At 39.3% G+C, this 26152-nt stretch overlaps 1 protein-coding gene across 1 annotated transcript; it reads left to right on the top strand.

The window, feature by feature from the left end:
* Positions 1 to 73: 73 nt before the first annotated feature.
* On the top strand, positions 74 to 23486 carry slc6a5 (solute carrier family 6 member 5). Its single transcript, XM_042421680.1, has 15 exons — positions 74 to 571; positions 2387 to 2534; positions 3203 to 3334; positions 3462 to 3635; positions 5186 to 5336; positions 6294 to 6426; positions 8013 to 8147; positions 8258 to 8361; positions 9219 to 9343; positions 9538 to 9650; positions 14673 to 14804; positions 15244 to 15343; positions 17338 to 17438; positions 19634 to 19801; positions 22101 to 23486. Exons 1-15 carry the CDS (start codon positions 89 to 91, stop codon positions 22254 to 22256), a joined length of 2355 nt encoding a protein of 784 aa, XP_042277614.1. The 5' UTR covers positions 74 to 88; the 3' UTR covers positions 22257 to 23486.
* The last annotated feature ends 2666 nt before the right edge of the window (positions 23487 to 26152 follow it).

Raw genomic sequence — 26152 nt, 5'->3', positions numbered from 1 at the left:
TCTCAGAGCAGAGATGGGCTGCAGCAGCTTCACAGCTTCACGGTTTCTGCCGCTCTGTAGCATTTTGTCTTGCTGATCTGTCACTCCCATGTTCCAGGATTTCTCTGACCAGAGAGACATGGCCAAACAACCGGCCAGCGCTCCTACCGGCTACATCCCGACGCAGCAGCCCGACGGAGCTGCGGGACTTACAGCAAACAAACCGGACAACGCGGCTGCGTGCCCGCCGCCCGCCCCTCACCATCACCCGGCGCCTCAGCCGCCTCCTCCGTGCAATGAGAACAAAACTTTTTGTCCCACGGAAAATAAACCGGGAGAATCGGAGAGCAATAAAGCATATGGGACGTTTAAAAACACCGCGCCGGCGGTGCCTGGATCCGTGGCCGCCAACTCGGCCTTCAGGAAGGATTCTGCTGGTTCTGTCCGCGGGGGGTCCGCCCAGTACGGCGACCCGCTCCGGGCCACCGCAGAGCAGAACAACACTGCAGGCAACTGGACGGCCATGAGCCAGACCACCATCATACTGGGAACAGATGGGAACACGTCTGTTCAGCCCGGCACCTTGGCGGGGGTAAGTCAGCTAAATGAAGCGTTTCCTTAACGGAGAGCGGCTGGTTTGATGATAGCAGAGCGGGTCGGAGAGCCAGTGCTGCTGGGGGCAGGTGCGGTGTGGATGTGTCCGTGTGTCGCTGATAAGAAAGCTGACTGGATTAACCTGCTGCCTCCAAAACCGGGAAAGTGCAAACCCCTTGGAGCTCTCAGCGCCATGCAGAGCTTTAGTAGATCAGTGCTGTTGGTCTGTGATGGAGTGAAAGAGGGAAATCCAGTCTGTGATAATGCCATATAGTTAAATGTGATTCTGCAGGCGCTGGGCTGTTATTTAGTTACTGCACACATGTGAGATTTAAAAAAAAAAAAATTGTAGCCTGTCAACTTCTGAGCGGAATCGGATGCTTGTGGCTTCAGATAATCGGATCACAACCCAAAAAGAACAACCATTACGAGGAGATTATGTAGACGGATCGTTCATAATTTCTCTAGTATATTATAATCATTTTAAGAAAGAATAATTTAATTTTGATTCAGACTGTGTTAAGGTAAAGCCACATGACCCTGGCTAGTCACGCATTATGTTCTGTATAAATTGTGTAGTAGATCAGTATGTTGGCTGAATTCTTGCATGCACAGTCTGTATTTTGGGTGGATCACGAGCTGTTTGGCGTCCCTGCCCTGCTCTGCGCAGCCCTGGGCTGTCCCGTTAGGTATCCCCCTCTTGCACCGATCTGATTGACTGTCGATCTCCTTTATGTCGCCTAAAAATTGTGGATCCAGAGAGGAGAGAAGATGCTGGTAGGATCTTTATTATTTGATCAGTGTGATGAATTATTTTAAAGGGAACATAAGTCCTGAATGAAACGACATTAATTCTCTTCTCAGAAATAAAGCGTTGCTGCTAAATTAGTGATGCTTTTTTTTTTTTTTTTTTAATTTCTAGTTAGAATAATAACATGATTCAGTAATTGTTATTCTCGCGATATTTTCAGCGTTCTTACTCCCAGCAGACACGCTTGGTAAGGCCCAGAAGCCCAGGTGTTATCTGGCTGATAGACAGCACTGTATTACATGAGGCTGCGGATTGTTTCCAATCCCCGCGAGGGGGCAGCCACCCCCCCCCAACACCCCCAACCCCCAACACACACACACACACACACACATTCCCCTGCATAGTGTTGTTTCTGACTGAATACTCATGCATCAGGAATTTGTGCTGTTGCAATTTTTTGTTCGGCTTTCCTCCTATTTCATCAGTATTGGCCATTAACGAAGTTTTTGGTGCATCTGAGATTCAGGATGTCATTTGACGCAGTTTGCTACCAATATTGGGTCTATAAGTAAAGTTAAAGATTAGTTTTATATACAGATTTGTCATTGGAAAGCTGATGCTGAGATCTGACGGTGAAACACATCTGTAACTGTGAAAGAAATGAACATGAGGAGGAAATCCAGTAATATTTAGAGTATAGAATAAGTTTAGTGAGGTTAATGCACTGAAAAACAGTTTAAATTCTCTGATGGAAGTTATTTCAGTTATTTTGTATTTTTAAATGGAATAAATAATGCTTTTATGTTGGTAAATGGTCTCTGGCAGGGTCCTGCTAAGGTAGCATGAGCAGGAAAACTCAGGAATAAGAATGATGCATTTTGTAGGTCGCTGACTAAACATTTTTGTTCACTCATTCATAAATTCCGGTTATTAAATCTCTAGCAGTAGCCTGTCAGGCCCAGTCTCAATGCTTTATGTGATGTTTAAATGGTTTAATTAGGATTCTAGGGGTTTTATGTTGGAGATTTAAAAAGAAAAAAAAAACATGTTTTTTCCTCTCAGGATGACGATGATGACGATGGGGGAGATGAGAATAAGGCCAGAGGAAACTGGTCCAATAAACTGGATTTTATTCTGTCCATGGTTGGCTATGCTGTGGGACTGGGAAACGTGTGGAGGTTCCCTTATCTTGCCTTCCAAAACGGTGGAGGTAAGAGTTGTAGGTCGATGGTTTGAATACTGACACAGAACAAACGAAAAATCTGTTTTTGAAAAAATCAGATTTAAGTCAGGGTTTAAATTATGAAATTATGAAATTATTAATTATCTTAATAGTGTAGGCCTTTAACCAAGCGAGACAAAATTTTATTATTTTTCAGTGATGATTTTTTTATTTAAAAACGGATAAAAAGAAATAACCTAAAAATAAGAATAAAAAGTACCTGTAAAATCCAAAATATGTATCACCATCATAATTAAAACGGTCAATAATAATAATAATAATAATAATAATAATAATAATAATAATAATATTAATGATAATAATAATAATAATAATGTATGGTATTTCTTCCTCTTCTCATTATTATTATTATTATTATTATTATTATTATTATTATTATTATTATTATTATTATTATTATTGATATATGCTCGAACCCATTTACGGATAACTGATGATTTTTATTCATTAATAGATGCAATGATCCATATTGTGTGTTGTTTAAATATCAAAGTCAGCAGATGAGACGCATGCACGTGCTGGCTACACGTATCCTAATTTCCACTCCATGTAGAAATAGTTTTGATGTTAGTTTTCAGGCTTTTTGTTTTGTCTCTTAAACTGCGTTCTGTAGCCTGTTGTTCATTTCCTTGCAGGAGCTTTTTTGATCCCTTACCTGACAATGTTGGGTATTGCTGGGATCCCAATCTTTTTACTGGAGGTGTCTCTGGGCCAGTTTGCCAGCCAGGGGCCCGTATCAGTGTGGAAATGCATCCCAGCTCTGCAAGGTAAACTGCCACAACTAATCAAGTAAAAAAAAAAAAAAAATCACAAATAAAACTCATTTCTTATCACCACGAGTCTCTACTTCCCTTAAGAGTAATTTATATATTTCGTCTCATTTATTTATTTTAGGTTGCGGGATTGCCATGTTGATAATATCTGTCTTGATAGCCATATACTATAATATTATAATGTGCTGGACACTGTACTACCTGTTCGCTTCGTTGAAGGGCTCACTGCCATGGGCTAACTGTAGGAATGAGTGGAACACGGTGGAATGTAAGGACAAAGACATGCTGCTGTTAGGTAAGACACACACCTTCACACACACACACACACACACACACACACACACACACACACACACACACACACACACACACACACACACACACACACACACACACACCAAAAGCACCTCTCTCTCCACAATGCGCAATGCGTCATGGCTCCCTCAGCTGAGGTGTCCTGCGGTATAATGAATCCTGACCTGTGATCTCTGCGGTGTTTTCACTTTCAACACTTTAAATCCAGAGCAATTCATGTGTCTGTTTGACGATACAGGCCAATAATATGTGAAGAGGGCCTCAATGTGACAAGAAATTAAATATTTTTAATCATTTCGATACATTTGTAGTCTTATAATGTCAGTTTATATTCCTTTGAAGCAGCAGTGTGCAGCTGAAGCAGTCATTTTTTGCTCTGATTTTTAATGAAAATATTGATTAAATCATGTTTTAACTGTGAGGAAACGTGAGAGCGGGGACTCGGAGGTGTTTGGCGTCGATCTGCATCGAATAAATACCGAAATTCGGTTCATTTCGTGTAATATTTGCCTTCAGCGATTCTGTGAATTCAGCACAAAAACTGCTTGCTTGACAAATTTACTGTACAGGTTGAGCTGCTGCAGTGCTGCAGTGAACCCGGCACTGACCCCTGCTGGCTGCAACACGAACTACAGGCCCGTTCAACACAGTAGTCTCTCTCCCACTCTTACTCTCTCTCTCTCCCTGTAAATCTCACAAATAAGGAAAATAATATACAGCAGAATATTGGCAACAAGAATATGTTCAAATGACAAATTTAATTAAAAAAGAGACATTTAAATGCAACCTGTAATATAGGCCTATTAATATGTGTATATCCTGCACATGTAGTGAGGAGGAAATTTTAATTTTAACACCTTTATGATGTGATACAGTAGTTCTGCAAAAATTATAAACACTGTATGTGTCTTATAATTTAGCACTTTTGTGCCAAAAAGATGTCGACTGAGGTGATACGTTTTTAGGCTGTATTTTTGTGTGAGTTTGGGTCATTTTGTTTTTCATCAACCCAATTTAGTGACAAAAAAACGTCGTTATTTTCAGATTTGATTAGTATTTTGTCTTGAATTTAGAACAAACTGTGCAAAGTAGCCGTCATATTACCTGCATCTTATGTGCTTTCATGTCACTGTGTCATGTAAAAAGCATAAAAACTGATTTTGTTTGCACAGTTTGTCTGCTGTATCTGCATGAAAAATGGTGCATAAAAAAGAAAAACTAGTTTTCTTGTCTTTATTTTAGACAATATCTGGATCAAGGCACAGATTCACTATAATAATTTCTGTCTGTATATCTAAAAGAACAAAAATCCAGATCTAACACAGCTGGGTCCGGTTCTCACTGAGTCTCCAGGTCTTTTCCTGTGGCAGCAGCCTCCCGTCAGTCCTCCTTTACTCCAGATCAGATCCATCTGTTCCCCTCCCGTTTTACTCTCATTGTGAAAACCTGAGTGGACAGTAAGTTCTGTCCCACGGCAACACTCTGCCAATCTTCTCCCAGTTGATGTGTGTTGGTTTCTGATTGGAACAGACACGTGCATCCTGCGGGACAGAAACATCACCTCCATCAAGAACTCCACTTTCTGTTTGTCTGCTAACACTGTTGGAAACCTGACGAAACTGTTGAACATGACTGTGGACGGTAACAAGACCTACGTCAGCCCCAGTGAGGAGTACTTCAAGTGAGTGAAGCTTCTGGTTGATGAAAACTGTGGCGTAAAGTAGGATTTACATGAATTAGAAGCAAATATTAGGCCTTTAAATGTTGGTATACAGGTCTCATTTTCTTATATCCAAAGATTGGAGAATAAAATGCAACATTAAACTTAGTGACTCTTCTCATAGTTTTTCCAGGGTCAAAGACAAGACTGTTTTAAATTAAACACTTTTCTCTGTGTTTGGTGGGATCCTGCTCTCATCTCTCTGAATTCTGTTCTTGTCCTTGTGTAAACCTTGAATCTACTAAATGTCTGTGAAGAGCCAACCAGGTGATAGAAATTGCAAGTCCAAGGCAACCAAACTTAAAATATTTTACACATCATCTAAAACAGCAGCAAACATGAACAAAGACTAGGTCTGATCATAATGTTTATGATTATATCTTTTTTTTTTTAAACTTAAATCTGCCCAGTTGCTTCTTAAAGTGTTTCACAGAGCCATGTGTCTAAATCCCTGGTCTAGAATAAGACCACCAAATTATGAACTTTAAAGAACGTGTGAAAAAAAAGATAATGTTCGACATAAAATTGACATCTTTGACATCAAAAAAATTGGCCATCACTGATTCATAAAAATCTCAAAAAAAGTTTAATCTGCCTGTTCAGTAAAATTCTTCATTTCTCATAAAAGGTACAAAGCAAACAGAAAATACAAAACAAGGACAACTTAGTTACATTCTAGAGAAAGTGAGCAGCATCTTGAACAGGAGAAGAATGAAACAGCTCTCTACACTAGAATCAAGAAAAATGAGACCTGATTTGTGTTGGAAACAAGCTGAATTTTTTTTTTTTACTTGTTCTAGGAAAATTAAGGCTTATTAGCCTCAATAATATACATAAATTACTTGATAAAATGAAGAATTTTGGAGCGTACATTATGTTGCAGTTTATTGAGTGTTGCTGTTTGATTCACACATGCAGGTACAATGTGTTGCACATCTCCAAAGGGATTGAATATCCTGGAGACATTCGCTGGCCTCTGGCAGGCTGCCTGTTCCTGGCCTGGATCATCGTCTACGCCTCCTTAGCCAAAGGAATCAAGTCATCAGGAAAGGTAAGAAAACACACAAACTTTATAAATTAATCATCTGATCTCTTTGCTTGTTTTCACCTTTTGCAGCAGCAGAACAATATCAGCTTCATATCAGCACAGGCTTCCTCTCCATGCAGAGATGAAAGTGCCCCCTAGTGATGAAATGTGTAACATACAAGAAGTGAGCTCTGCTGGTCTGCAAGGAATCCACTCATGTTTAAACTGAGCAGTCTTCACAACCCATAACAGGGAATGTTGCTGATAGGTTTGTGTTCTGATAGCTGGTTCCAGTTTAGATCCAGTTCCAAGTTTATACAGTACTTGGATGTGTTAATCTCCGAGTCTAACAATATTGAATCTTTAATCTATCTGGAAAAAACTTTAGTTGTAGTTCTTTCAGTATTAGTTTGATGACTTTGATGATCTCAAACACAAAGTTTGATTTTGTTGAAGCCTATTTTATTGTAAAGTTGTTTTTTTTTTTTTTTTTTTTTAGCAAAGAAATGGTCTCCACTCAAATACGGCTTAAATAGATTTAAAAATGGATTAGAAAGGTTTCTGATTTGATTAATATTTAGATAAAATGCTGTCAAATCAAAACTATAATTGCTATAATATCATTTTTTCCAGATTAATCAGATTTAAATCTTGTAGCATAGCGCCCTCTGCTGGACAGAGAGGTGACATGCACCCTGCTGCTGTTGCAACACTCAGGAACCTCGTTTGACATTTTAACCACATCAGTCAGTGGATTGCATATTTTATAACCATAACTTGTGTGTTCTCAACCTCACTGCTGGTCACACAGACAGATACGTCCATGATAGTGAACATTTACTCACCTGAATTTGTTATTTATTTGTGTGTATTTATTTATTTGTTAGTCAAGGCTACCTTTAAAGCCTCGACGATCAATCGATTATTGACAGAAAATTAATTGCCAACTTGTTTCATAATTGAATAATTGTTTTAGTCATTTTTAAACAAAAACACTAAAAATGTTCTGCTTGCAGCTTCTTGAATGTGATGATTTTAAGTTTTTCTGTCATACATGATCGTAAACTGAATATCATTAGACTTTGGACTGTAGATCAGATAATATAAGACATTTGATGATGTCACCATGAGCTCTAAGACATTATAATGGAATTTTTTTTACTATATTCTGACATTTTATAGACAATATGATTAATCAAGAAAATAATAATAGATTTATTAATAATAAAAGTAATTGTTAGGTACAGTCTAAAACTCTTCATTGTTGCATTACACTCCAACCTGAGCTTGTGAGAAGGATAAAAAGTAAAGTAAAAAAAAAAAAAGAAATAAAGTTGCTTACACCTGCAGGAAACAATCACTCAAAAACATGTCACCTAAAATATTTACTGTTCACACTATGCACATTTTTCTGTGAATCAGAAACATATTGTGTGCAGAAAAGGAGGCATGCAAATGTAAACAAACGACTATGCTTCTTTTAGCACCACCTGATTTCCAGTGTAGTCTTTTATTATGCAAGTTTTTGCTTTCATTATCACATTTTTTTGTGCTATTCTTGCTCTTTTTCTCTCGCCCATCTTGCCTGATCTCGTCTCCTCTCTGGTCAGGTGGTTTATTTCACAGCCACATTTCCCTACGTGGTGCTGGTGATCCTGCTGATCAGAGGAGTGACCCTCCCTGGAGCTGCCGACGGCATCCTTTACTTTATCACGCCAAAGTGGGAGAAACTCAATGATGCAAAGGTACCTGCTGCTTGCTAGTTAAATTCCATAAAAAGCTAAATTTCCAAACTGTAAAAAGTCTCCCAGGTGTTTGTCATTTACCCGCAGCTCTGTCTCTCTTCCTCTGTTAGGTGTGGAAAGACGCAGCCACTCAGATCTTCTTCTCTCTGTCGGCTGCTTGGGGAGGCCTCATCACTCTTTCTTCCTACAATAAGTTCCACAATAACTGCTACAGGTAAACACACAAAAGGTAAACTATGCTTCTGGCAAACGAATTAAAACTGTCACCATAGACACACGATACTGTATCTGTGTATCTGATAGAAATGTCAATAATAAATGTCACTCTTTGCAGCCAGCAGTTCAGTGTTTCTTTCATTTTCTCTCACATCCCTCCACTGTGTTTAAAACCACTGAAATATAAATATCTTGTATTGATCACACTTACACTAAGCCCAAAACATAAGAATATACTGCAAAACATTTGTGTGGTGGAATAAGATTTTTTTTTCTTTTAGAAAATACACATATGTAGAAAATTGTTGTGTGTAGAGCTTGCAGTCATATTTTTTCCTGCAGTAACTGAAGGATCTTAAAAGTAGATACAACAACCATGTATGAATATAAAATTGAAATAACTAATATTTTTAAAAAATACCTTCTTTGTGAAGATTTTTAATGTTTAGTTCAGTTCAGAGACATATTGATTCAACTCTATTTTTGAGGCTGCAGTTTGTGGTTTTGTCAGACTACTTATGTCTGTTTTATTTCCTACTGGTTAAAGAAAATGACTTTTACAACATAATACACTACACCCCCTTACGTACACCCTAACACTAACACTTTCTAACACTTCTTAGAGCCCTCTATTCACAGACAGTTTTTTTCCTGCCACCAGAGGGCACTGTTGGATCTCTTATCTGTGTGTACACAAGACCGTTATGTCCTGTATCAAATAAAAGAGCATTACCATATTCTATATTACTAGTTACATGTAGCATGTTTAGAAAATTGCTGCACTTTTGCAGTCAGTAAAGCAGATTTTTTGCTTATTCAGACTCTGTTTCTCTCTTTCCTCGTTTCCTCCTGCAGAGACACTGTTATAGTGACATGTACAAACAGTGCCACCAGTATATTTGCAGGGTTTGTCATCTTCTCGGTCATTGGTTTCATGGCACATGAGTTGAAGGTACCGATTGAGAAGGTGGCAGATGAAGGTAAGAGACCAGACCAGCAGGCAGCAGCAGCAGCAGGCTGACACTGCTCACTGAAACACACCTACACAAGTCTCATATTTTTACTTGCCATGTTTGTGGATCCTCATTTGTCTGTGTGTGTGTGTGTGTGTGTGTGTGTGTGTGTGTGTGTGTGTGTGTGTGTGTGTGTGTGTGTGTGTGCGCGTGTGTGTCAGGTCCAGGCATAGCGTTCGTGGTGTATCCAGAGGCTCTTACCAGACTTCCCCTGTCTCCTTTCTGGGCGATCATCTTCTTCCTCATGCTCCTGACTCTTGGCCTGGATACCATGGTAACCACTGCTCCTTCTGTGTGTGTGTGTGTGTGTGTTTGTGTGTGTATTTCTATCCTTACGTGGCTCAAATCTACCAGAGTAAGGATGTTTTTCTGGTCATTCCCTCTATAGGTGCCAGTATCTAAAATTGTAAGAAATAAGCTTGTTTGGAAAAGTTTGTCATTTTAAAGGATATGGCTGTTGATTTTCTATAAAACATGGTCGCTGTTATTAGACTTTGGAGCCATTTCTAAACAAACTAATGTGACTGCACTCTTCGTGGTAAAGGAACATGTCACCCAGTGCAGCTCTAGCATACGCTGACACACACTAATGTATAGACAAATAAATACTGAATATACAGTGAACTATAAGAAACAAACTCTTCATCAGCATTAGAATCAACTAATAAAATAGACCTAGCCAAAATACCATCAAATCGTATGTTTTTGTATTGTCCCTCTCACTTAGCACTCTAATTACGTAAAGAACAAAAGACTTGTGTAACCTGTTTGTTCCTTTGCAGAATCTTTCCTTTGCCCCGATAGCTTAGTTGGAACCTGTTCTGTAGAGGGTGAGCAGGATCATTGAAGATTTGCTCAACCTTACTTAGAATGAGGTCTTGAACAGCTGACATATGGTCACACCCAATGACCCCGCTCACCATCTTGATCATGCACTGCAATTTATCTTAGTTTTGCATTTTGCATTTTACCAAACACACAAATCAGGCCAAAGGACAAGCTGCTCTGTAGGACAGCCTTGTAAAACAGTTGCAAGACATAACGATCAACATTAAAACCGTACAGAAGAACATTCACTGTTACAGTTTTTGTTACCTTCACAGTAGCACATTCATTAAACTTCCGCTGGTCATCTGAGATCTGTTCATTGGTTTGGCTCTGCACATTAGATTTGTTGACAATAAGAAAAATATAGAAAATCACCTGCCGTATCCTTTAGTCAGGGTCCTGTTTCCCAAAAGCATCTTAAGCTAAAATTATCTTTGCCTATAGATTTACAATGGGACTAAAATGATCTTAATCTTAAAATGCTATCAGAAAACAGGGCCCAGATTAAGACAAGAAGATCAATATCAATTTTATCTTTGTTCATCCAGTACAGACACAAGTCAAGAATGTGATTAGCCTAACTTAGCACAAAGACTGGAAGCTAGGGGTAACTGCTAGCCTAGCTTTCTTAAAAGTAAAACAAAAAGTGAAAAAAATACACCTTCCAACACAACATTGTCATATTGAAATGTTGTCTTCTTAGTTGCCAAGCTGGGTTTTGCTAACCGTTTCTAAATTTACAATTATATTTCTATATTCCTTGTATCAAAGGAACCAAATACAACATGTAAAGACAGTTTTGGAGTTGTTCAAAAGCATAGTTTTTCCATTATAGATCTAGGATAGCAGCTTCCCCCTGCTTTGACTCTTTGTGCTAAACTAGGCTAAATATGTCTGAGGCTTATTGTTGTGCTTATGACAACAAACAAGTGTAGTTTTTCCAAAAATGAATGTCTGGGCAGAAAAATTCCACAGCAAGCTAGCAAATACACAGCTGACATATTATTACCTTATGAAATAATTATGGGTATCATGGTAGCAAACAACAGTTGGCTGTTTACACATGTAGCAACATAGCATTCATTTATAGTCATGTTTTTGTCCACCTGATGAGTGCAAGTCTAATATTCACTCCCCTTTCAGCTCTCCACCAATTCCTGAGAAAAATATCCGGCTCTTTAATGCTAGATGTTTCATTTCTTCATCAGCTAGTCGCTAACTTTGTTTCTCTGCCGTTTGGTGCTCGGCAGGTGTGGGTTTAGCATGAAAACAGCTGAATAGTAAATGTGCTGTAAACCAAAAATAATGAGCTACAAGAGGCTAAGAATCAAGTGATTATTCTCTCTGGGTTCATAACTGCAAACAATCACTTTCATGTTACACATTTGATTCAATATTAATATAAGACATATTCATTAGTGGAGCTCTAAGGGTAGGAATCTTAGTTTAAGGGTTAAGATTATTCTCAGATCAGAGTAAGAGCAATGAATATCGTCATTCATACAACTTGGTGCAGTATGTTTTTCTTGTAAATTCTGACATTTTCTGGCTGTCGGCTCGTGAGGAAACACAATGTGACTTGAACATCAAACAGTGTGTGTTTCTATAAGTGATTATCCCAAAGTTTCACAACATCTTTCATTAACGTCTTTCCTTCAGTAACGAGAGTCTCTTGACTTTCATCTGCTCCAAAGTAAACACTCAACTTCAGTAGCGTCATCCCGCTATGTATAAACGCTGCACACATTGACCCAATTAACACAATTATCCATACGCGCCCCCTACTGTGACTGATTTCAGCTGAAGCTCTCCGGAGGTCTCCAGCTACTTGAGCAGAGGGGGGTCTGTATGATTAGAGTGAGGGGAACTAAGTAAAGAACGAGACTGAAGATGAGCCGTATTTAAGTACAGTTAAAGTGCATCATAATTCAGAAAGATGGTTACAGCTTCCCACTTCCAAAACTGAGTGTTTGGAGATGTAACCTTGGCTTGTAGAGATTTATGATGGCATTTTCTTATTGCTATTTTAAGACATTTTATACACTAAGCAATCACAAACAATCATTTAAATGAATAATTAAGTGATGGTGAAAATAATAAAATAGTTTCAGCCATCATGTTTGATTTCCATGAGGTTAGAGGCAGGTGTGGAGCCTGGAGTGTACCACCGGAATAATTAAGGTAAATTGGCATTTAAATGACATTAAATATAGTTTAAAAAAAAGATCATTAAATTTGACAATTGATAATTCAGTTCTTATTCTGTCCTTAAATTATGAATTAATCACTGAATTTTAAAATGGAATCACAAAATAAACTTCATAACAACGTTTAAATTTTACTTTATTTATCATATTCAGTCTCACAATACATTTGTCTTGTGCTTTAATATCTCCATTTTGGGTTAAATTGATCAATTTATTTCAATAAAACATTGTAAAAATGTATAAGTATTCGCTGTCACACTGGTGATGATGCTACTCTGAAGGCTCATTTTTAAGATGTTTAGCCTATTAATCTTTATTCCTCATGAAGGCACACATTCATGGGCTGTTTCCTTTCCCAAATGTGACATTACATCATCAGATACATCTCATTAGGTTGTTCAAATTATGCTATTTCATACATTATACATAGGAGTACATTTTCCATGTCATTACAGCAGCTAGATATGACATCTGGCTGCAAAATCCAGCCCCAGTTAGAATCTTAATTCAAATAAAAACATAAATACACTTTTAAAGCTGCACTAATCTATATGTTTACATTTACAATAGATCAAATGACTATGTGTAATCTGAAAGGGGTCACTCATATAAACCCACAGAGAATTATTACCCAGTTCTGTAGTCCCCCCCAGCTTTACAGAGCTTTTTGTCCTCTTTTAGCTCATTGTTTTGGTTTTCATGCCCGCAAACTCCACTTTCATCTATCTCATTTCCAGCAGCAGGCAACTGCTTTTTAGAAAAAGCATCTTTCATCTGCCTCTTCCCCAGCACCAAATAGCAGATAACAAAGATAGCAATTAGCCAATGACAAAAGTAGAGCATTCATATTTCCCTCAGGAGTCTGTGAAGACCAAACTGAAGCTAAACAGAGAGTGAACATTGGACTTAAATTCATCAGCTGGACTGAAAAATGACTACAAATAAATGTATAAATGAGCAACTGTTTGCTAACACATTAACCATAAGAAATTTATAAGACGATAATTTGTCTATTATGTTTTGTTAGCTTGTTCTGCCCCAAACTGCCCCCCCCCCCTCCTAAACAAAACAACAACAACAAAAAACAAACCCAAATCAGTTATGGCAGCTTTAAAGTGACTCCACTGTGGTACAACCCACTACTTTACTTCTAAATTACAGAACTCTAATTGTGCCAGTTACTGCACTCATTTATTCCTGGTGAAACTTCAGCGAACAAACGCTGAAGTGTCCTGAATGTTTTTTAAGCCTAAAACACCTCCAGGTTCAATCCTGTACAAACAGTTCCAGATAAAACATCAACTCCTTCAAGTGCCCAGTGATGCTCCTGAGCCAAGCAGAGGACCAGAGGGCACAGAGATGCATTGAGATACAAGTCAACAGTAACAGTAAATGATGACGTTACTTTGCTTTGGCAGCAGTGGCTCGGAGGAGAAGGCTGTAGAAAGCAGCTCGGCAGTAAGAGACTTGGGATGTTGATGGGGAAATTAGTTTTGGGAGCTCAGGAGGAAGGAGAGGAGTGGAGAAGTGGCAGACAGCTCGGTGCCAATGGGTTTCTTCGGTGCACACACACACATAAACACCCACAAATGCAACCTCCCTCAATTTGCATGTTTGTATATTCATCCAGTGCTGTCCTGTGGGTCCTGAGCCCCTTTTACCATCTTGTTACATTCGCTAATCTCCAGACAGACTCCACCTGTCAGGTCTCTCCATTGCAATCTAAATTCTTTATGCTGATTTGTTTTCAAATCTGTTCCTACTCAACATTAGAATAATGTTGTTTATTTTGTTTTGCAAATAAATGAAATTACAGTAAAAATGTGTTTATTGGATGAATTGAAAATGAACGCCTCACAACACTGGACGCTGAATTGCTGACAGCAGCAGCACTGATTCAAATGAAGTAAATCTGCTGACTGGAGGGTTCTTCAGATGAAACGCTGCTGCATGCTGGCCTGATTGGCTAAATCTCAGTAATTCTTTGGTGAAGACAGCCACTTAGAATCTGCTGGGATATGTGTTTTCTAAAGTTAGCCTGAGGCTGCTTTTAAAACAGATTTTTTAAGACGATTTCTTATCTTGAAACTCTTAAATTTAACTTCCTTTAAGAACCTTTAAATAATTTTGAGCAGCGTCTTCTTTCATCATACGTGTGGTGAAACAGAAAAAATAAAAAACTCTCTTTCTTATCCACATTGTCTCCCCTATCCTCACATTTTCCTTCCTTCCTTCCTCCTTCCTCATCATCTCTATCCAAGTTTGCCACCATCGAGACCATTGTGACCTCGGTGTCAGACGAGTTCCCCAAGTACTTGAGGAAGCACAAACCGCTCTTCACCTTGGTTTGCTGCGCCAGCTTCTTCATCCTGGGATTTCCCATGATCACAGAGGTATGACACAGACACCAACACACACAGATACACACACACACACACACACATACACACACACACACACATACACATATCTCTATACACACTGATGCCACACTGAGCGGGGAAATTTAAACGTTTTAGCTGTGGCCCCTCGACTCTTTCTCGGAATAAACCGACAGATTTCTGCATGTAAAGTGAAGCCGCGGCCTTCAGAGGACAGGCTCACTGAGTGGAACAAGAGAGGATGAGTCTTATTAAAATCCCTCCAGATATCTTCAGAGGGGAAAATTCAGCCTAAAATAGGATTCACACATGTCATTCCTTATGATGTGGTACAAGTCAGCGTGAAACTTATGACCACAGACAAGTCAGAGGTGGAAGGAGGTTATTTTTAACATAAATCCTGGCATCATCGTCGTAATATTTTATTTGTGTGTGTATGTGTTTGTGACAGAGTGGGATGTACATGCTGCAGCTGGTGGACACATTCGCAGCCTCCTACTCTTTGGTCATCATCGCCATCTTCGAGCTGGTGGGGGTTTCTTACCTCTATGGTGAGTATAGCTGTTCCTGTTTCACCACATCACCTTTGATCAACAAGAATTCAAGTCTGAAGCTCTGCCAGCAGCCTCTAGAGATTATTATGTTCGTTACATCTCACAATACGAGGAAGTTTGGTGAAATATACTGACAATTTTGTTCTGGTTAGTCTTGATGGTGGCGCTATAGGAAACATCAACTTTAACTGTAACTTTATTATAATCCTCAGGGAGATTTGGTTTGCAAATATACAATTATTAAAAAGAAACAAAGAAAGAAGGAAACAAACAAACAAAGGAGAAAGATAATTAATCTCCAATCTAGAAAAGGTTCATCCTTTGGGAAACATGAATGTCTTTTGTAAATTTCATCATAATCTGTCCAATATTTAGTTTTTTCTTTTGAACATTTGGACATTTTGGCCTGGTGGTGACACTGGAGGAAAAGTCAGGTAGGCATCATAACTTAGGAATTACTTTATGCAATTTATTTTCGAGATTCTTTGTCATGAAACAAAGGTTCGGTCAATGGAAAATTGTGATGGTGACACTCAAGGAAAGGGTAGGAGTTCATAAAAATCATAAGGAATCATCCTATGGAGACAAAATTTGATGTTTTTTGTCAAGATATCTTGTTCTTGTTGGGCACTTTCATTAAATGTCAGATATCGTAACTACTATCACATCATCTCTAATGTCCCAGACAACTGCTACAGGAAAACAATCTGAAAAAAGCTGACAGGACATTTGTTATTTATCATACATTTTATTTATTTGTTTAAAATTTTTAGCAACCATTTTGTTTAGCAGAGTAATTCTTTATTAAGAAGCATTTACATTGACTTTTCCTCCAGTCGACAAGAAAAGAGGTTTCAAGGTTTACCCTGAGCAGTCCAGTAATTTAGTATGACACTTCTGTAAAGTTGGGGAAGCTGCGAGAGACAGTTTAAAAGAAAAAAGTTCACAATTTTTCCCACAGAGGCTAACATATCCTGACTTTTAGTCACTTTTATGGGCCATGTTCAGAAGATACTGAAGCCCACACTTGCTATTTGCAACTTGATAATGTCTTTTGTTAGACCCTCAATGACCCACGTCCTTCCACTCCACTGCTCTCCACTGTGCCTGCACCAACAGTTTGTGGCCGCAGGCTTCCTGTTTAAAATTTGTAGTTTGCTAGAGCGAATGAGATACCCGGATAATGTCACTTAATTTTTCTCGGACTTGACAAAGCTCCTCCAGAGCCACAGAATACATTATACCAACAGTTTTCACACGCTGCATAGCTTGTCTAGCAAATTTACGTGTGGAGAGAATGGAGTGCCCCCTTAATGATTTGCTAAACTTAAATTAATTCCATCATTCTCGATTTTAGTGTCAGCTCAGTAGAAAAATATCTGAGTCTAAACAATCAACACAGCTGATTTTGTTATCCTAACTACATATATGTGATAAGGGGGTGATCATCTAGAAGTCATTTATGCTGTACAGTAACTCCTGCCTCCCTTATTCTCCTGTGTACATTATGTTATTCCATCCATGACCACTAGGTGTCTCTGTTGTAACGTCTAAGCCACACACACACAGGCAGACAGCTCAGGTGTGAGTACAGAAGCCGTTAGCAAGGAGCAAAGAAAACTGCTCTCCTCCAGTTTGTCAGAGAATCAGTACAGGTGACATATTCAAATGATTGTGACTCTGCCTCTTCATGTCGCTCACTGTTATACGTCAATAAAGGCAGAGGAATGAAGCCATCTGCTCCCTCGCTGTTTCAACAGAAACTGATGCTCTCTCTCTCTCTCTATCTCTCTCTCTCTCTCTCTCTCTCTCACACACACACACACACACGCGCACACACACACACACGCAAGGATGGATTGAATTTGCTGATCCTTATTAAGGGAGCTTATTAAACGCAGGTCACTCTCTGCCTCCTCTCAGGGGCTTTCTCCCATTTCTCTTCTTTTATTTTATTTATCTTCTTTTATATTTATCCTTTTTCTCTGCAGGTCTGCAGAGGTTTTGTGAGGACATTGAAATGATGATTGGTTTCCAGCCAAACCGATTCTGGAGAATCTGCTGGGCCTTTGTAACTCCAACCATTCTGACGGTATGTTTGTTTTTGTTCATCTCATTCTCAGACAGACAGACAGACAGACACACACACAGACACACACATACACACACACACACACACGCGCAGCTGAAAATCTTTCCATTTCCACTGCTGCCTTTCAAGTTCATTGATTTGCCATCGGAAAGGAACAGGGCACAGGAAATTGCTCCTGTTACGCTGAAATCGAAAATTATTTCTTCTTCCCGATTCCTGTCATGTCACAAGTTTTTTTTTTGTGTTTTTCAAAATAGTTACTGCCAAGTAGTTAGCGTGACGTCAGCTAGCTGCTGTAAACACCACAGTTTGAGCAACTATATATTTTTTTCCCCCCAGAAAACACATTTTCTGTAAAATGGCCACTTATTTTTCATATGCAGTGTAGCAGGGGCTGTAAATTCCAATACACGGTGTTTACCAGCATGTCAGTGTTGGACACTAGCCAGCATTAATGTTAGTATCTGTAATGAAAACCACTGTAGCACCAAAGCAGAAGAGGTGACGATGACAAATGGAGCAGCAGTCGGCCAGCTGGTCATCCTGCTGCTCTCGAGGGAGATCAGATATCCTCAGGGAGCTCATTGATGCACAACCTTGGGCTAATCTATTTCTGTCTGCTTTTTTTTTTTCTGTTGTTCTGTGTTCCTTTTCTTTCTCTTATTGTAATTCCTGTAAGCCAACTGTTCTGTAGATAAGAAGCAGAATTTGTCCTTTTCTTGTACTCATCACACATTTAGTAAAAAAGGAAGATCTTATTTCTTCTTTATATGGGACAGTGGACACAGCTCTAGCCTTGCATCCTGAGTTCAATCCAGTTAATTAGGGGAGAAATCTACTGTACAGTCCTCATTCAGTGCAGAAACCCACTCTTATTGTTCAGTCAGGGCTAATGTGTGACTGCAGCAATCTAACAAGAAATTGGTGTTGTTACTTAAAAACTTCAAATCATTTTTACTTTTGTGGTTGAAGCTTTGCAACTGAACAATGCAGAGGGAAAAGCAATTTAGTTATAACTGGCTTTAGAAGTAAGCCATTTAATTTGCCTCTGTAGTTTTAGCATCACATTAGCTTGTGATGAGATTTTTTTTCCACCATGAATTTGACTGAATGTTATGAGAAGGTGAAGCTTCATGTCTGGCATCTACAGTACCAGTCAAAAGTTTGGACACACTTTCTCATTTAAGTGAAGTGGAAGTTGTGGGGAATGGGAAGGTGTGTCCAAACTTTTGACTGCTACTGTAGATACTGCATGAACAGTGAATATCATGTGGGGACCTTAAAATGTTACTTTTTTAGTAAAACATCTGAATAAAACACCAAAAAAAAAAAAGAAGCCAAACGAACAAACTGTCTGTCCACAGCTGATACCTCAACTGTTTTTGTAATCTGGGTCAATACACTGTATGTTAGTTATTTGTTCAATGGTTTTATTTACAGTTTTAGGATGGTATATCATATTGTGAAGATTTTGTACCACCATTGATGTCAACACACACTTGTACCTAAAATACCTGAAATAATAAGCAATAGCCAAATGTATGTAGTAGTACTTATGAGGTTAGTGAAGCTGCAACACAACTCGCAAGCTTGTACAATAATTATCAACACATACCTGCATGTAAATCAGTCAGTAAATTTGTGAAATCTGAAGGTTAGATACCAAAACTAGAGGTGATTATAGGGTTATTCTCTCTGCAGTTTGCCAAAATGGCTGCTAATGCTAATGTAAACAGGAAACCACTAATTTTATATACTTAAAAATCTTTGCTTCACATGTAAAAACTGTTACTGTTTTTAAAATACTGTATATTTGCAGGTTATGTTGCAAAGTTTTGCTCTCTGGCTTTTCAGGTTGTTTTACACATTTTTCTGTACGTCTTGCAAGTAAATTTCACAATCCTTGTCATTGAACTCATTATTTTCAATTTTTCTTTTTCTTAAAATGCAGTTCTTGCTACCAGGAAACTCTTTTTACTCTCAACTGTAGTGTCCTCTTGCAGCAAGAAACAACTTTGTACCACTGGGAAATTAAAAAATGTGGGTACTTTTCAGTTAAAATCACAGCCGTATACCTGAGCAGCGTCACTGGAACGGTGTGGTTTGAATTGACTTTGCTCAAAGACGCTGCAGCAGTATTAGTAGGTAACAGATCTGATTTAACATGCATTTCGTGTGTTCCCTGGTCTGTGCAGGGCATCCTGGGACTGAGTCTGTACCAGTGGAATGTGATGACATACGAGGACTACACCTACCCCACCTGGTCCATGGTATTGGGATGGCTCATGGTAATCTGCTCCGTCATCTGGATCCCCATCATGTTTGTCATTAAGATGTACCTCGCCCCCGGCACAATAATTGAGGTAATAATTGAGAGGAAGTCGTGATGAGACATTGCCACGTATGTTTTGTTTTTGTCTACTTCACGCACACACACACACACACACACAAACACTGTCAGAGAAATCAATAGTCTCATCCTTTGCTCATTAGCAGGGAGAGGCAGGCTGCTGGCTGACTATTAATATGGACATTTTTCTGGGAGTCCGGCGGGTCCCTTTTAAATACTCTGATTAATAGATGATTATGATCATGGCTTTCTGTCCTGACGTCTCTTTAGCAGTTCTGACAGCAGCCTCAATCACCATTGACCATCCTCCAACTTTACATTTTACTTTATTGTCTTTGCCAGGCTGTAATAAATAAGTAGTCATAGTTTTCACTCCTACATTCAGTTGATATTGTGTTGTGCTGCTGTGCAGAAAAAACTTCAAACACCCCACATAGGTTTTGATGATATTTGCAAGGGGTGTAGCCCAATAACTTTCTTCACATTTTTAAACTACCATGAGGATCCAGCAGGGAAAGCTGAGCTTTGAGTTGTATTTGATGCTGCAGAAGCTCACTAATAAGGGCCTGGATTGCAGTTCAGATTTAATTTCAGAAACTTCAATAAGGAAATCATCCCAGGCAACTGGGCTAAGGTAGTTAACTTACACAATGAATACGCTTGGATTTTAGTGTTCCTATGTTTGTATGATAAGGTAACGTTAGAGAGTGTTATTCAGACACGGTGACAAAATCCTTAGAGTTTATAAAAGTCCATGCATTCAGAATGAAACAGTTTCCATTAAAACTCCAAGACGGTGCAGTAAAATCCACTCAAGATCAATAAGTTGCCAACAATAAGAACAATATGAAACAAAATGTTTTAAAATTAGAGTGCAGGAGGTCTGTAGACATTACTCATTACTATGAACAAACGTACAAAACTGGAGGACCTGGTTAACAATGAAAACAAGGAAAAAAAGGAACCATAAATTGGAGGACTGTCAGAGGTTCTCTGCACTAAATGAAATATAAACAGGCAGATCTGTAAAGCTTCATTTATACTCCCAAGTGGATGGGTAGTTGTTCTTTTTATACTACTTTCTGGGGCTTTCTGTCTCTGATGGTTCCATTGTTCAGGACAGCAGAGTCCATCATTAAACAGAAGAGGTTCGGGCTTCGACTGATTGCTTTTCAAGGACACACAGCTGGGTTCGGGTTCGGGTTCGGGTTCAGGTTCAGGGGAGTCTGGTCTCTGACAGCTCCTGGAAGATGGAGACAGGAAGAGCTGTCTTTAAAGAAAGTTGTCTTTTACATAAAACTGGTAGACCCATGATAGACGTGTTCCACACATGTGCAGTAGATTGGTATCTACAGGAGCAGAGTGTTGTGACTACGTGGACTGGTGGACACAACAAATTGCAGGTGTGCGGATGTCCGCATGTAGCCTACGCGTACGCCGTTTGATGACGAAATTTATGTCACACGGACCCTAGTGGACCCTCGCAGAAACTATAATTTCAGCTTTAGTAATCAAATTGCAGTCTATATAATCATACCCACAGTGAACATGCTGAAAACCCACACACTCACGTTGATGCCATACAAGTCACTGGCCTTCCATCGGGAGCAATTGAGGATCAATATCTTGCTTATGTGTTGACATGTGGACAGAAGGAGCAGAGAATTGAACCACCAACCCTGCAATTAATGGAAAAAAAGCTCTACTTCCTGAGCCACAGTTAACTAGCTTTAGTTAATTGAACCCATATATTTGATATTTGAGGGCAATCTGCTAATAAACATAAACCAGAAGTCACAGGAACACTTGAACATACACTCTATGTAATCATTTCGTCGATTGATTGCAGGGTTGGCGGTTTGATCTCTAACTCCTCCTGTCAACATGTCAAAGTGTCATTGAGCAAGACACTGATCCCAAATTGTCCCTAATGGTTAGCCTAGCACCTTGCATGCTAGCTTGCTGCTATAAGTGTGTGAGTGTGAATAGGGGAATGAGAGGCACAGTGTAGATATATTTGGATAAAAGTGATTCATAAATGTTGACAAGTTCCTGTTTCTATCCACCTCCACATTAATTTATGATAGTGTCTGTGCAATATCTTATATTGTTTAAACTTCCTTTATGCTTTGCACTTTTCTGCAAAAAACAAAAACAAACCCTATATCAGAACAATTACAGAAGATATTATAATCACATAAAATTTCAACACAAAGGGGGAAAGGCAAGCCAGCTATAGTTGCCCCATCCCTCACTACATCTATGACTTGATATCAACCTGCTGCATGTTTCCTCTCTCCTCTCTCCTGCAGCGTCTGAAGCTGGTCTGCTCCCCTCAGCCCGACTGGGGTCCCTTCCTGATGAAGCACCGTGGAGAACGCTACAAGAACATGATCGACCCTCTGGGAACCAACTCCCTGGGCCTCAAACTGCCCCCCAAGGACTTCCAGCTGGGCTCCTACCAGTAGCAGCCACCCCGGCAGCACCACACCCACCACCTGCAGGGGGCACAGGGAGGAGGGCGACATGCTCGCTTCAGACCGACTCCTCCTCCACCTCTTTTTCTCCCTCTGTCTGCCTCTTTTTCTTCTACTCTGTGCTTCACCACCTTTGCTTCCTCTCTTCCTTCCATATATCGTGGATGTGGGAACAGGCTCCCTTTCCTCCTCCCTCCTCTTCACCACTTCCCCTCTTCTCTCAGGGAGGAGGGTGGAGTGCCCAGGTGGAGTTTACTCCTCTGCTGCTGCTTTGTACTCAGTTAATGGGCTATCATTGCCTCCCACACATGACCACTGATTACACCAGAACCCTTTCCAGGGATCTTTATTCCAAGAGAAAAATTGTGTCATAAAAAGACACAGCTCAGACTGCACTTGCAATATTAGACTCACCATAGCTGCTCCCTATGGAGTCGTGTGTGTATGTGTGTGTGTGTGTGTGTGTGTGTGTGTGTGTGTATGTGTGTTTGTGTGTGTGTGTGCCGTCATATTTGTGTGCAGAGATAATGAATCATCTTGGTGCAAGCAGACACAGGAAAACAAAAAGAAAATTGAGCGACAGAGAAACAACTATTCAACGAGCTCGGCGGGGATTTGTGTTTTGTTCCATCTGTATACAAAAATTCCATCAGCAATACAAATAATATCAACTGCCTCATAAAAATAGTAGAAAAAAATCCCCCACTGTATGCACTATTATCACATTTTGTTCCTATCCAGCAGTATATATGTATTTTCACACTTGCAACTGCTCAGACGCTATTGCTTTGTCAAAAATAGATTACAAGATCTGCAATTTGTGCCTCCTACGTCCCAGTAGAGTAGCAAATACATCCTGATTACCACTTTCTGTAGATACACTTTGGCCTTGAATGACTCTGCAGTCTGATAGAAGCTTGGGTCTATTTTTCTCTCTGAACCTGAGGGACCATTTGTGATACCCTCTCTCTTTCTCTATTTATTAAGTCGTATTCCTGTTGTATTATCCTAGAATGTAAAGTAGCACATTCCTATCATAGGAAGCCACTAGAGTAGTCTATCATTCTTTTAGTAGGTGATAAAGTGGCCATTTAATATTTTTAAGTCCCAAAAACCCAACCTGATAGTCACTCTGTGCATATATTTTAGACAATGTATTTATTGCTGTATGTGTTGTGAACCTGTCAAGCCATTTGTGAAAACCATCTTTACATCACATCAGTAGGGTAACAGTATAAAATATATAGAAATATATATATTCATATACAGTAATAGACATATGTATAGCCTCCAGCAGAGGAGAGAGCTAGCAAGACAGAGATTGAGTGTGTGTGTGCGTGTGTTCATGTCTCTCTGAACCCCATGTTTCTCTAATATCTTGTACAAAGTGTACACATCTTAAAAAAAAAAGATCTTCAAGTAGTAAGTGTGTGTGTTGTAACGTCCTTACAATGTTAGGAGCAGCTGCTATGTGTGAGTAGATGAAGATTAGACTAGATTTGCCTCTTTCTTTCCTGGAAGTGTACTTTGTCTCTTGTTGTTTGTGGTAGAGCTCCGGAGACCTCTTTGCCATTTCAGACTTATGCCTCTTGCTTCTCTGTGTGTCCTCATGAAAACAGGGTCTCAGGTATACTCGATTCAGACTACTACTCCGGTAGTTGTGGGAATAATAGCATTCAGTGCATAGGAAACAGAGAGAAGAGCCATGACAATGCTAAATTATAACGGGAAGGGTGTCGAAGTGTGTTGCAAGAGGTCGGAATCAAAATGCAACTTTCCGATGACCTCAGTGCATCACCGCATGTTTGCGTCTTGCTGACCATTTCAAATACTGATGGGTTCTTCACGCAGCATCATGGGATTTGCTTAAACAAGCCTTACAATGATTATATACACGTCGTGCAACTGACTTAACCTATTTTGACCAACTGTGTGCAGTGCCAAAACAAGTATCTTGCTTTTCGATATGTTTAAATGAAATTAAATGAAAATAATAATTAGGATTAACCAAAAAATTCTCAGTTTGAATGCAGTGTAATACACTGGAAAATTGAATTGTTTCTTGAGTCAGTTTGTTGATCATTGACTCGCTGACCAATTTTTTTTATGCATACAGAAAATGAAAGGCTTTCAGCAACTTTCTGGTTGCCTTGTTGACGCTGCGATCCATCAGGATCAGTCAAAGTACTGTAATTTAGCACATATTTCCCTTTACATTGTGTTGTTAAGACTCATCAGCACAAATGAGCAGCTGTAAGAACGTTTGCAGGGGCCGTAAATGTCTTCTCCAGATGTAACACTACAGCAGCCTAAAGAAACAGTCCGGTCCAGCTCAGCGGGCGGTCCGACTGACTTTGCAGCCTCTTTAAATATGACATGACAGGCAGCCAACGTTTGTGGGCTGCCAACCAATCAACTTCAAAGTAACACCATGTATCCACTCAGAAGCAATTAGCCCTTTCTGCAATTTGACTGGTTGGATATGCATTTCCTTGTTGACACAAAATCCTGACTGGCTTAAGTACGCTTTTAACACTGCAGGTGTTTAATTGTTGAGTGGCTTGAGTGTTTTTGATGGAAGCTGAAGGTATGGATGCAATAACAGTTGCTCAGAGGTTTAAGGGTCTGCCTAACTATTTCTCTAAGCCATGCCTTTTCATAAACTTGACATGAAAATAGCACAGATATGATTTAAGAGGTTGTATGGTTTGAAAACAAAACATAATCAATTAATGAGCACAAAAGTCCTGTTGTTAAATAGCTTGCTTGCTCCAGAGTGTTGCTTTTGTTAAGACTTGCATTTAGCTCTATTTGTTCAAACGTGATAATAATGTATGTCTGTGTATGCTTGTGTGCGTGTGTTTGTCTTTGTATTAGTTTTACTTAACTGTCAATCAGATGTTTGCATGGCCAGTCTCAGAGTAGATCGCTGAAAGAAGCAGAGGAGATTTACAGGACTTTTTTCCCCCCAGGATGCCTCGGCCTGAAACTCCTCTTTCCCTTTTTGATGGACGTGAGCATCTCAGACCTGCAACTGAGAACTTGAGCTGGGTAAAACAAATTAACACCGATATGCTCCAAGATATTCAATCCTATGGTAACCATTCACTTGAAAGCAAGGTCGGGAGAAGGAGCAGGTTTAAATCATTTGTTGGATGTAATGGAGAGTGTGCTCTTTGTAGACTTGAAAGATAAAAGCTATTTTATGCCCCAAGATGGATTATAATGATTTCCCTAGGGGCCACAGATAAGTAGCTATAATTTTTTGTGTTTTGTGTCCCTGTGTTTCCATTTCCTCTAGGCTTCTCTGCTTTTGTTTTGAGAAAAAAAATCGGCTTAGGATTCCGTTAAAACCGCATAGCTTCATAAAATATAGAGCTTGCATGTGCAGTTTGTGTTGCTCTAACTCAATGTCCACGTATAGTAATCCTTGTCCTTTCTCTTGCAATATTATACGTCCGTGCATGTTTACTTTAGGGAGCTTTTTGTTCTGCATAATGTTAAGAAACAGAGAGTTGCTGTTATCCTTCTTATAGAGGAGGAAGAAAGAAAAAAACAAACAAACAAACAAACAAAAAAAAAGTAAGAGGTAATTCGCTTTGCCTGCAAGTCAACGTTGGGCAGTATAGGTAACCAAAGAAAGAGAACTTTAACTAGGGTTGTAGTGAAAACAGAAAACATACTTTAGAAGAAAAAAGGAATGTGTCATCTGCGTACAGGAGGTTGAGATACTGCCATTCATATCCCATGTAGTGTTCCTCGATGTTTGCCAATACGTTACAAAACATCTTCAGGTAACCATTGGCCTTATAGATGTCCTCTAATGGTAGAATATTGTATGTATTTCAAAAGTAACACCACAGAATAGCTTATTGTCTGTCTCATAT

This window comes from Thunnus maccoyii, chromosome 1 (genome assembly GCF_910596095.1).
Source record: "Thunnus maccoyii chromosome 1, fThuMac1.1, whole genome shotgun sequence".
Taxonomy (NCBI): domain Eukaryota; kingdom Metazoa; phylum Chordata; class Actinopteri; order Scombriformes; family Scombridae; genus Thunnus; species Thunnus maccoyii.
This window is presented reverse-complemented; position numbering and strand designations above follow the sequence as displayed.

Bases quoted from the DNA above. Each gene is read 5' to 3' on its own strand.
- slc6a5 (XM_042421680.1), top strand. From the start codon at position 89: ATGTTCCAGGATTTCTCTGACCAGAGAGACATGGCCAAACAACCGGCC. The intron at 15,344-17,337 runs GTGAGTATAGCT...TTTTCTCTGCAG, and splicing joins GGGGGTTTCTTACCTCTATG to GTCTGCAGAGGTTTTGTGAG. The intron at 17,439-19,633 runs GTATGTTTGTTT...TGGTCTGTGCAG, and splicing joins TAACTCCAACCATTCTGACG to GGCATCCTGGGACTGAGTCT.